This window comes from Muntiacus reevesi, chromosome 21 (assembly GCF_963930625.1).
Source record: "Muntiacus reevesi chromosome 21, mMunRee1.1, whole genome shotgun sequence".
Lineage (NCBI taxonomy): Eukaryota > Metazoa > Chordata > Mammalia > Artiodactyla > Cervidae > Muntiacus > Muntiacus reevesi.
The window spans coordinates 11,115,061-11,127,588 of NC_089269.1; the positions used below are offsets into that span (position 1 = coordinate 11,115,061).

At 40.9% G+C, this 12,528-nt stretch overlaps 1 protein-coding gene across 3 annotated transcripts in view; it reads right to left on the reverse strand.

Moving 5' to 3' along the window:
* Window positions 1-6,217: 6,217 nt before the first annotated feature.
* The window catches only part of LNP1 (leukemia NUP98 fusion partner 1), a 39,751-nt gene continuing 33,440 nt past the window's right edge, over window positions 6,218-12,528 (reverse strand). For all 3 annotated transcript variants that reach the window (XM_065913835.1, XM_065913834.1, XM_065913836.1), the window contains 2 exons: window positions 10,492-10,722; window positions 6,218-6,722 (listed from right to left, as the gene is read on the reverse strand). In XM_065913835.1, the coding sequence (XP_065769907.1) occupies window positions 6,573-6,722; window positions 10,492-10,722 (381 nt within the window). In that variant the 3' untranslated portion in view covers window positions 6,218-6,572. The remainder of the gene's footprint in view (window positions 6,723-10,491; window positions 10,723-12,528) is intronic.

Here is a 12,528-nt window from a genome sequence, read left to right on the forward strand (position 1 = left end):
CAGACATACTTACAAAATTTGTTTTTCTTGTGATAAGAACTTTAGGATCTACTCTTTAAGCAACTTTCAAATATGTTTTACAATGCTGTTAACTATAGGCACCATGCTGTACATTACACCCCGTGACTAATTTTTTTTTATAAAGCTGAAACTTTGTACCTTTTGACTATCTTCACCCATTTTGTACACATGTCCTGCCCCCATTCTCTCCACATACCCCATCCCAGCTTGTTTTTTAAGATTCCATATGTAAGTGAAATCATACAGTATTTGTCATTTCTAACTTTATTTTTCGGGGCTCCAAAATCACTGCAGATGGTGACTGCAGCCATGAAATTAAAAGACGCTTACTCCTTGGAAGGAAAGTTATGACTAAACTAGACAGTATATTAAAAGGCAGAGACATTACTTTGCCAACAAAGGTCCGTCTAGTCAAGGCTGTGGTTTTTCCAGTGGTCATGTATGGATGTGAGAGTTGCACTGTGAAGAGAGCTGAGCGCCGAAGAATTGATGCTTTTGAACTGTGATGTTGGAGAAGACTCTTGAGAGTCCCTTGGGCTGCAAGGAGATCCAACCAGTCCATCCTAAAGGAGATCAGTCCTGGGTGTTCATTGGAAGAACTGATGCTGAAGCTGAAACTCCAGTACTTTGGCCACCTTATGTGAAGAGTTGACTCATTGGAAAAGACTCTGATGCTGGGAGGGATTGGGGGCAGGAGGAGAAGGGGACGACAGAGGATGAGATGGCTGGATGGCATCACCGACTCGATGGGCATGAGTTTGAGTAAACTCCGGGAGTTGGTGATGGACAGGGAGGCCTGGCGTGCTGCGATTCATGGGGTCGCAAAGAGTCGGACACGACTGAGCGACTGAACTGAACTGAAGTGATTTGACTTATTTCACTTAGCCTAATGCCCTCAAAGTCCATCCAAGTTGTCGTGAATGGCAAGATTTCATATATATATACCACATCTTTATCTATTCATCCATCAGTAGAGACTTAGATTGTTTCCATGTCTTAGCTGTTGTAAATAACGCTGCAGTGAACATGGGAGTGCATATGTGTTTTTGAGCTACTGTTTTTTTCCTTCATATCAATACCCAGAAGTGGAATTGCTAGATTATATGGTAGCTTTATTTTTAATTTTTTGAGGAAACTCCATACCCTTGTCCACAGTGACTGTACCATTCACCGTTGTTTTTCCCTCACATCTCCATAATCAGATGGGGCAGAACTATGCTCAGTCAACTAGTATAACTGGCTCCAAAGTTAGCAGGATTTCAGTCAAAACAGAGTTATATAATCCCAGGTTACAACAGAATGTTAAAAACTCCAAAGACAAAGAAAATTAGCGTTTATAATCCCTCCCTTTGCTAGTTTAAAATCTCCCATTGTGTAAACGTAAACAATCTGCACAAGTATTCTATGCCTTCTTCCTCTTCTTGTGCCCCATGGAGAAAACCAGTTCATCATTCCCCTCATGTGTACCTTTAAATACTTTAATAAGTCATAAAAATTACCCAGTGTTTAATTAGATTAATCCAGCCTCCATCAGTTTTGATAAGAAATGCTGCAGTTCTTTCCTTTCTGTCTGAAAGCTATGGGAGTGATTCTGTCACTGCCCAGCAGGGAGGTTTCTCTGTGTCCAGCGTTACCGTCCAAAGCTCAGCTCAGGTCTGCCCCCTAGAGCGGAGTAACCAGTATGCCCTCACAGTGATGCTCAGCTGTGTTCATTTCATTTTCGACACTGGTCCTTTCTGGAGAATAGCCACTTCCTATTTTATAAGCTTCTGCATCATTTGAAAGTGTGACAGGTGCTGTTTTTATCAGTGAAAGAGTTTCCATGGAGGGGAGAATATTATTTACAAATGCAATTTTTCATTTCAAGAGAGTAATATATGACAGTTTCTTGCCTAAAATAGGCAGAATTTATTCAAGTTATAGAACTCTGTTCAGAGTCACATTCTCAGACTATATATATACATATATAGCCTCAGTACTATGAGATAGGCACCTATGGGGCTCTGGGAATGCAAAGATGATTAAGATATGGTTCCTGTGAACTCAGAGTTCACAGTCTAGATGGGAAGACAGACTTGTAAGTAAGCCATTACATGCTAAAACCGACATGAGCTATACTACAGCACAGAAGAGAATATGATCAGACAGAGGTATTTTCATTTGGAGAGAAGGATGGAAGGAAAGAAGGGAGGGAGGGAGGAAAGAAGGAATCAAGTATAATAAACTTTAAAATGTTATAACTACTATTAGGCCAGTTAACACAAAAGGTAACACCATGGATTAATTAAATTCTGACTCTTTTTAAACTCCCTAGAATTTAAAAAATAAAATTCAAGTAATACAAAAAGAGGCTTGAGAATCAGTCAGAGTAAAGATCAGTATGGCCCCAAAGAAATGAGACAGAGAGGTAAATTTAAGTTTTCTAATATCCATGTTAAAATAGGGGAGGGACTTCTTTGGTACAGTGGCTAAAACTCTGTGCTCTCAATGCAGGGGGCCCAGGTTTGATCCCTGATCAGGGAAGACATCATTTTGTTGGAATCAAGCCAAGATATATTATTATCTTTGTTGCAATCAAGGGGCCTGAAGTGATGTGGTGGCAGTGAAAATGGAATTTAGTAGGTCCCCAGTGATATTTACAGGCAAAATAGGCAGGAGTCGATGATTACCGGAATGGAGAGCAAAAGAAGAGTACAAGATGGTTTCGACTGTTCTTAGTTAGTTAGTAAATGATACTAACCATTTACTGAGATAGGGAATGTAAGAGGGGAGAAAGACAGGGGGCAAGAAATAATAATTTACATTTTAAAAGTGAGTTTGAGGGACTTTCCTGGCAGTCCAGTGGTTAGCACTCCATGATTTCACTGCTGAGAGCCCAGGTTCAATCCTGGGTCTGGGAACTAAAATCCCACCAGCCTTGTGGTATGACCATAAAATTAATTACAAAATGAGTTTGCAATGCCTATGAAAACTGCAACTAGATATATGTCTAAGGTCCAGTTGTGTGTGTGGGTGCGGTGCTCAAGAGAAAGGTCTGCATCACAGGAAGAGATTTAGGGACCATTTGGGGCTTCCCTGGTGGCTCAGATGGTAAAGAATCTCCCTCAAGGCTGGAGACCTGAGTCCAATCCCTGGGTGGGGAAGATCCCCTGGAGAAGGGAAAGGCAACCCACCAGTATCCTTGCATGGAGAATTCCATGGACAGAGGAGCCTGGCGGGCTGCAGACCATGGGGTCGATTGGACATGGCTGAGTGAATAACACACCACATAGGTAGCTGACCCCATGGGAATGTTTGAGATTGCTCAAAGAGAATAAGGGGAGTCAGACACAGGCCTAGAACACACGCATAGACAAAGTCTAGAGGAAAGCCAGCATTTAAGGGTTAAGGATTCCTCAACAAAGACTAACCAAGAATGATCAGTGAAGTCCAAGGAACCAGAGGAGAATACAGATCATAACAGCCAAAGAGAGGACTTCAGAAGGGAGAGAGTGGTCAGCAAGGTCAGAAGCTGCCAGATAGTCAAGCTAAGGAAGTAGAGCAACGCTTTCATACAGTTTGACAGTAAAGGGGACAAGAGTGACTTCAAAGCGAACAGCTTCCAAAGAAGGTAAGGATAAAAGTCACATTGCCACAGGCTGAAAATCTAGGGGGAAATGTAACAGATAGTCTTCAGGAAGTTTTCTGTGAAAGGAAAGATAGCTAAGGTATCAGGGGAAAAAAATGTTCGTCACTCAGCCATGTCTGACTCTTTGCAACCCCATGGACTGTAGCCCACCAGGCTCCTCTGTCCATGGAATTCTCCACGCAAGAATATTGCAGTGGGTAGCCATTCCCTTCTCCAGGGGATCTTCCGACCCAGGGATCAAACCTGGGTCACCTGCATTGCAGGCAGATTCTTTACCATCTGAGCTACCAGGGAAGGCCAGGGTGGTAACTACTGGCTATTAAAAGTGGTACCTACTGGTATGTTATGAGGGAAACTTTCTAAGATAGAACAGACTTGAGCACCTTCTAAGCATGTTTCCTTTGAAATAGCCATTAAAATTATGTACTCAACTATTTTATTGACTTTAAAATATGTTATATTGTTAACTGAAATGAGTTTATGTTTGGAAATAAGGGGTGTGTGTGTTTGTATGTGTGTGTCTGTACACAAAGATAATATTCTGAAAAGACAGAAAATAAAGTATATCTCTGATTAAGTATAATAAGAATTTTTAATTTTTATTCTTTTTCTTTTATATTTTTATTATGACAAGTATTGTTTTATTTTAAAACAAATTTTAAAAAGGCAATAAATAGGCAAAGTCATATTCAGAGAGTCCCCACAATGGTCCTGAAAGTGTGCTGAAAATGGACTTTCCCCCAATTTGATAAAATGTAGAATAAAATTCCTAACTCCGATTTTTCCAGGCACCATCATCCTCGAAGGGGAAGAACCTTCACATGCATCCTGGCAGGAGTGGAAGGTGGCTGCTCCCTCAGCCAGCCAGTCAACGCGCCCCGAGAACTCCAGGTATTTCTCCTTCCCATGGGTGGGCCACTTCTTCCCAGACCTTTATATTGGGGCCACAGCAGATGTGTAGACCATCCCCCCATCTGCAATCTGGTCAGCAAGACTGAAAAGTACCCACGCGAAGGTGGGGAAACCAGTATCTTCCCCACAACTACAGCAGAACACAAACCTCGAAGGCAGTCAGGTCCCATTCTCCCCCTTGGCGGCAAACACACCAGGTAATAGAGTGAAGTCATCTTTTCCTTGTGTGAAAAAGCATCACCGAGAGGCTATATGAAAGGATCAACCCAAAATGGTGATGGTGCAAGTTGTAGGAATTCAAAGAATGCAAGTCAATGATCATCAACATTTTACTTTTATTTCACTGTTTTCCTCTTCTCTTTTTCTTTCTTTTTACTAACTATGCCAAAGTTAGTTTGCTCTTACATAAGCAATCAGTTGTGATATAGTTCTGGGAGATCTTCTTTACAAAATAGAGACTCTTGCTTCCCGTGGGCATGTAAAGATCCAAGACAGAGATAGAGAATAAACAGGGGGCAGGAACAGAGACCCAGATGTAGAGAAGAGGCTTGTGGACGCAGGAGTGGAAGAACAGGGTGGGACGGATCTGAGAGAGTGGCCCTGAAACCTGTACATTACCATGTGTGAAAGACAGAGCCAGTGGGGAGCTGCTCTGTGACACAGGGAGCACAAATCCAGTGTTCTGTGACAGCCCCGGGGGGCAGCCTGGGGAGGGGAGGGAGGCCCAAGAGAAGGGGACATGTGTATATATATCCAATATACACTTATGGCTGATTCACACTGTTATACGGCAGAAACCAACACAACATTGTTAAGCAATTATCCTCCAGTTAAAATTATATTTTTTAATTTAAAAAAAAGAATAAATAGGGAGATTTCAACTATCTCTTCTTCTAGGGAGAAAAATAGAATATGGGCTCAATGTGTTTAATTAACCTGACGGTGGTGATGGTTTCACAAGGAATGTCATATACATACACGTCGATCATCATGCTGAACAATTTAAATATACACAAATTTATTCATCAATTATACTTCAATAAAGCTGGGAAAAGAATAAGAAGTGCCTGCTTCAACAGCATATACAGTAAAATTGGAACTTCTCTGCAGACAGAGACGCTTGGCACAGCCCCTGTGTAAGGGCGACGTGCAGAGACGTGTGAAGCATTCCATATGTTTCAAATAAGTCATGGGATGCCATGTACAGCAAGGTGACGGGAGTCAACAATACGGTATGGTATATTTGAAAGTTGCTAAGAGAGTAAGTCTTAAAAGTTCTCATTATCAAAACTATAACCCAATTCCAAGTCCTGCTTTTCTCATTCGCATCTGTCCATTCACAAGCAAATCACACACAAGGTCTGGACCCACCGCCAAAGGGAAAGGACGCCCTGCCTCAGGTTAGGAACATGAGCCAGAATGAGCTGAGCTCTGGCCCTAACTCTGCTTACCACCTCTGCAGTGAGAGACGGAACTTTCCTAAACTACTGCTTCCTCTGCCAGCAAGTGAAAAGACAACGTCTCACCTCGGGAGTGGTGAGGACCATTTCAGGTCATGCATTCAAACTCTCCTCATGGTACCTGGCACCTTTAATTACCAGTTCTCATTAAATGATGGCCATTAGACATACTTGTATAATCACTTCTAGTAAGGAGTTCGAGTCACATCAACGACTTTTATTTAAGATTATTTGTGAGGCTGATGTGCAAGAAGGGTTGGTGAAGATGTGTGGGTGGCTCTTTAAATATCTCTCTTTACATTTTCAAGAATAACTTTATTCTATTAAAATATCTTTTATTCTTTTTAATCCCCTAAAAGGGCAATAGAGTAGATCATACTCTGAAAAGCAGGTGGGGTATGATGCAAGCTGTCTTGGGGTGCAGCTGAATCAACCACCCACCTGAGTCACTCAGCATCTGCAGACCCTCTCACAGGTACCGTTCCTGGGTCTGGTGAATTGGGGCTCAAAAAACACAGCAGCATCGGTAGTCGTGGTGTAGAAGCAAAGGGTTATTTGTGCGCTTTTTCAGAAAGGGTGGGCAGGTACGCGTCTCCATGCTCTTCCTTCCTAGAGCTCCTTTTTTCCTCCGCTTTCTTGCAAGACCTCACTTCCAGAAACTGGCGTTCTCTCTCATTTCTCTCCTTTCTGCTCTCTGGTCCCTGATAAAGAAAGGTTGGAAAAAGGTAGAGAGCTGACAACATTCAACATTTTTCCTAATTATCAGAAATGTAGGAAACTCTAATCATGTAGCAGACTTTCACATCTTAGTTTTTAGTAATAAATTAGTACAAGCCTAAGGGTGTTGCTAAAGCTTTAGTCATAAAAAAAGGAAGAAGAGCCTTGGGCATCAAGCAGATGGTCTGTGGAGGAAACTCAGCCTGTACATGACTCTGCCTCTAAGATACAAAGGGATGGGATTTCACAGTAAAATTAATATTCTTCTGGTACTTTTTGAAAAAGACTGTGGCAAGGGAATCATACATTGCATGATTCTAACCTCCATATGGTCACTGAGGGTTTGCACTAAGTTGTCAGATAAGGACTAGGTAAAGAAGGAAGCGCCAAGAATGACATTCAACCACACCGACATCCCCCAACGAGTTGCCCAGGGGTCCACAGTCAATGATCAAATGAACACATGCTGTTGTTCTAGGATGGGGCGCTATGACGCCAACTAGACTAGAGGTCCCACTTCCTAGATTCTACACCCAGACGGAGGGAGACAGACAATCAACCAATAAGCCTGAAAGGATATAAAAAAATAACAGGTGGTTATAAATGCAACGCTAACTATAAATAGGGTGATGTGACAGGGAACTGTGTGGAGACGGGGGGCAAGGGGAGAACTGTGCTTCTTTGGTTTCCCTGGTCAGAGGGGTACTTTCAAAGGAATTACTTCCAAAAGACTAGTATTGATAACGTGGTGATGGTATCTATTTACACTTCAGTTTTTTAAATAAACAAAATCATTACTCCCCTTCGTCCACTTGAACTGGAAATGCTGCAGAACTCCTCAGGGCCTATGAAGTGAACATACGCAGTGGCACTCAGATGAGCAAGGTCATGACGAGCCCAGCAGGGTGAGTTAATGGGGATGTCTGGTTACTGAGGGGGTGTTATCCGCTGTAGAGTGTTAAATTGTTTTCATACTGAGATTAGTTCACTTCTATTTATAATGGTCCATTAGTCAAAATCAGAAAGCAAAACAAATGATGAAGCTGAGAGACAAGTTAAGAGGGGCTTAAAAATTGTACTAGCCCTGTAAATATGCCTCCAGATTATTTTCATTAGTTCCAGCACTTGTATTAAATCCATCAATCTGATCATAATTCATATTTAGCAGCCGTGAATGTCTCTAATCCTTATAGGAACAGTATAAAACAGAGAAAATATAGTGATGATTATTTGCAATTTGGCTTTTCCCTCATTGAGAATAAAGACTACGTGAAAATTGCTCATAATAATGACATGAAGTATTTTTTCTTATCAGTTAGAAACAAAGTGAGAAAGATTATTTTAATAAGCCAGTTGAGTTTTTCAATGTCAAAAGGAAAAACTTTAATGTTGTTGGTCATGGACAGATCACAAAAGCAGTTTTCTGGCTCTTCTTGATTCTAAAAGATGTAAAATTTAAATCTACATAGTCGTATACACTTGGCCCCCAAATAAAAGGCAATATACATCGTTTTTAAATTTCCTGACAAATCACGCTTTTTAATGTAGTTAGTTTCAGAAAACTGCATCAATTGTTAAACAGAAAAATGTTTTAAAGTATGCATTGTTCCAAATTTTTTTATTTGGAATGAAGAAAAACTTTATAATATACTGTTAAAAAGAAATATAAAATTTTAAATATTTAATTTAAAATTATTTATCATATATATTGATCACATAATATGAAAAGAGTTTTAATGATTTTGTAAATTCCTAGCAAGTTTCTAGGTTATTATACACTTGTCCCTCAGTATCCTCAAGGGGACTGGTTCTAAAACCACCCGTGGGTACCGAGATACACAGATACCCAGTTCACAAGTGCAGAACCCAAGGATGCAAAGGGCCAACTATATATAACTATGAACAGAGTTCTTGAGTCATAAAAGTTGAAAAGGCTGCCTTGGTTATCTTGGCACTCAAAAGGAAGAACTTGAGAAGTGAATGAAACAAACATTATTATATTTTAAGGATAAGGTAATGACATCTCTTTAAGTAAGAAAATTGATTTCACATTTACACACTTCTGTAAACATGTGATATGAATTTTTTCTGTGGCCATCGGAATCAACAAAGAATTGTTCTGATTAAAATTTTTTTCAAAACATATTTATATCCTTCCTTGTTCTAGAAAGAATTTAAAGCAAGTCAGTTCCCTGATTAATATAATTAATGACTTTAACAAGCAGTTTTGAAGCAGATGTGAAAAAAAAAATTTTATTCCTGCCAAAAGCTCATCATGTGAAGCTAATCATGAGGAAATATCAGAAGATTTCAAACTGAGTGTCATTCTAAAACATAACCAGCCAGTCTTATCAAAAATAAAGACTGAGGCATTGCTGCAGAAATACATTAGCTTAAAGGGACACGAAAATCGGTTGCAACACATGATCTGGAATCTTGATATAAAAAATATTATTGGGACAACTGGCAAAATATGAATAAGGCCAATAGATTGTATTGGTGTTCATTTCCTGAGTTTAATTACCACACTGCATTTATATCCTTGTGCCCTTGTTCGGGGGTGGGAAGGAAAGAGAGAGTAAACGTAAACGCAATAATATGTTCCCGTTTAGAGGGAATCTAGGTGAAAGGTGTAATCCTGGCACTCTTCTTGCAACCTTGCTCTAAGTCTGAAAGCATATCTTTAAAAAAAAAAGTAGTATTTTAAAAAAAGACAAACTAGAAACCCTTAATAAGGTTTAGACGCAGTAAGTGACAGCTGTTCACTATTCTCCCTTCCTTCTTCCTTTTTTGATCCTGTAGAGACAGCACTTACTGAAGGTGGTCAGAGATACACAAGGTCACCGTGACAGAAGTGATGTGCCACTGTGAGGCAAAGATGCACAGTGACAATCCCAGCAGCCATCTCAGCTGGGCAGAAAGCAGCGAGCTCGGGGGACCATGAGGTAGGAAGCCCCTGAGTGTCCTCCCCAGCCAGTCACAGAGCACAGCTCAAGATCCAGGTGGATCCAGCCTTACTATTCGCTCCATCTACTACATGGCAGAAACATATCATTGTTCTTCGTTTGCAAAATAGAACCAAGATCAAAGACCTACCAAAAAAGAAGTAAGTTGCTCCAAGGCTGCTCAGTGAACACATTGCAGAGCTGAAAACTAACCTGCAATTAATCGGTCTCTAGTTTAGTACTTTGTGTATCAGCTTTGGCATCATCAGTGGCACTTCTATCCTTGCCCCGTTCCCTGCCTGCGTTTCCCTCATGCCTCACTTGGGTTCCCACGAGGCCACTGTGACGGCTCCTGCTCCTGCTCTCCATGGGGTCCACAGAGTTCCTTCCACGTGCTTTTTAAAGATACAGGGGGCACAATGCCATCACAGACTGTTTCCTACCAGGTTACATAGGCGAGGACAAGAGCATTAGGGGCAGTGTTTTCTTTTTCAGATAGTGAAAGGAGAACATATCACAATTATTTGTAATAAGGGTGGTAGAAACAGTCTCAAAGAACTAGAGGACATTGGTAACAAAAACATTCCAACCGGTACTTAATTCTTCCTACACCTGATGTCTTTAAATAATAATAATTTAAAACCTTTATGTACATCTGGGCTATCTAAAACAGGTATCATTTTCCAAAGATCTCAGTGCCAAACTGTAAATAAGAAGTTAGATTTGTTCTCCTCAAACTGGGAGAGTACGAACGCTTTGAGTTTCCTTTTCTAAGACAGCTTAAATATTCAATAACTCTGTTACATACCAAAGAGACGGAACGTTTGGTTCTAAAGCACAGCTGCTGTTCAGAGGAGTCTGCAAATGACTGAATTTTGGAATGGGATCTTCCTTTTGAATCCAATGGTTCCTTGAATGACCCATCCCCTGAGCACTTTCTGTGATCCCGCACATGAGTGTGGCACCGGAATCCCTGGTCCTCATAAGAATACCTTCTAGGATGGCTGGCAGAAGACATCATTCTGGGAAGCACAGGAAACTGGGAATACAGAATGAAAAATGTTACAATATAAAGAGACTGCACAATATTAACACGGAGACAGAATGTCTATAAATTACTAACCAAACGAATCTCATGTTGAACTGAAATTTTATCTTCTTGATCAGTAGGACCTTTCTACAGCAGTGAGGCAGTGGAATCAATTGGTCAAAACATTAAACATCCTAAGATTAGCTTTGTTGCTCCTGTATTATTAGGGTGGCATAATCAAGTGTCCCAAGCCTTAAACTGACATGTAAAAAAAAATTTCAAGATAATCAAATGAAAATTTTAAAGAAGCCATAAACATTAAAAAAAAAAATACAAAGATGAATAGTTGTGTGATTACTGTATGGAGAAGGAATTTCTAAGAGCAAAGAACAATATAAGAAGTCAAAAGGAAAAAATTAATTACATAAATAAAGCTAATATACATGAAAACAACATAAAATTATGCAGAGGACAAAAAAACAAAATATTTGCTGCAAGTTACTAATATTTAATAAATACTCTGAAGACAAGTATATTCACATATACATACAAACATAGAGGTCAGGTAACACAATGACAGCAATAGAAAATGATCAATAACAATTGGAAAATGATCAAAGACAGGGTTCAGAGCAGCCAAACTTTTGAAAGAATTGTGACATTTGTTCTCTCAATTTCTCTTACTCTCCAAACCACTCCAATCCAGCTTTTGCAACCACATGTTAGTTAGGGTATTGGTCTCCATGTTGCCAAATACTGTGATTGTTTTAGCCTTTTGTCCTTTACGTAACCTTCAACCCAGGTACCCAGGCAGCCGTTCTGGAAACAGTCTTTCTCTTGCCTTCTGCCATGGCACCTTCTTGGTTTCCCCTTCACCCTTCTGCCACTGTGTTTCAGATGTCTGCTCACTTCTCCCTCCTGTCTGCTCACAGCTGTCGGAGTCCCCCAGCGCTCTAACGAGTCCTCCTCCCCTTACTTCGCTTTCTCACTTACCACTGTCTCCCTAAATGTCTCACCCCCAGACTTCAATTTCTATCTATAACCTAGTTTCCTCATTGATACTGACTTCTCCTCTGAGCTTCTGCCCACTCAAAACTTCCCCTCTTGGTTTCCCATAGGCACACAGTCTGACCTGTCCAAATTCAAACTCATTGCCTTTCCCCCCCAAACCTGATTCTCAGTTCAGTTCAGTTCGCTTCAGTTGCTCAGTCGTGTCCAACTCTTTGCAGCCCCATGAATTGCAGCACGCCAGGCCTCCCTGTCCATCACCAACTCCCGGAGTTTACTCAATCATGTCCATCGAGTCGGTGATGCCATCCAGCTATCTCATCCTCTGTCGGCCCCTTCTCCTCCTGCCCCCAATCCCTCCCAGCATTAGGGTCTTTTCCAATGAGTCAACTCTTCGCATCAGGTGGCCAAAGTACTGGAGTTTCAGCTTCAACATCAGTCCTTCCAATGAACACCCAGGACTGATCTCCTTTAGGATGGACTGGTTGGATCTCCTTGCAGTCCAAGGGACTCTCAAGAGTCTTCTCCAACACCACCGTTCAAAAGCATCAATTCTTCAGTGCTCAGCTTTCTTTATTGTCCAACTCTCACATCCATACATGACCACTGGAAAAACCATAGCCTTGACAAGACAGACCTTTGTGGGCAAGTAATGTCTCCGCTTTCTAACATGCTGTCTAGGTTGGTCATAACTTTCCTTCCAAGGAGTAAGCGTCTTTTAATTTCATGGCTGCAGCCACCATCTGTAGTGATTTTGGAGCCCAAAAAAATAAAGTCTGACACTGTTTCCACTGTTTCCCCATCTAT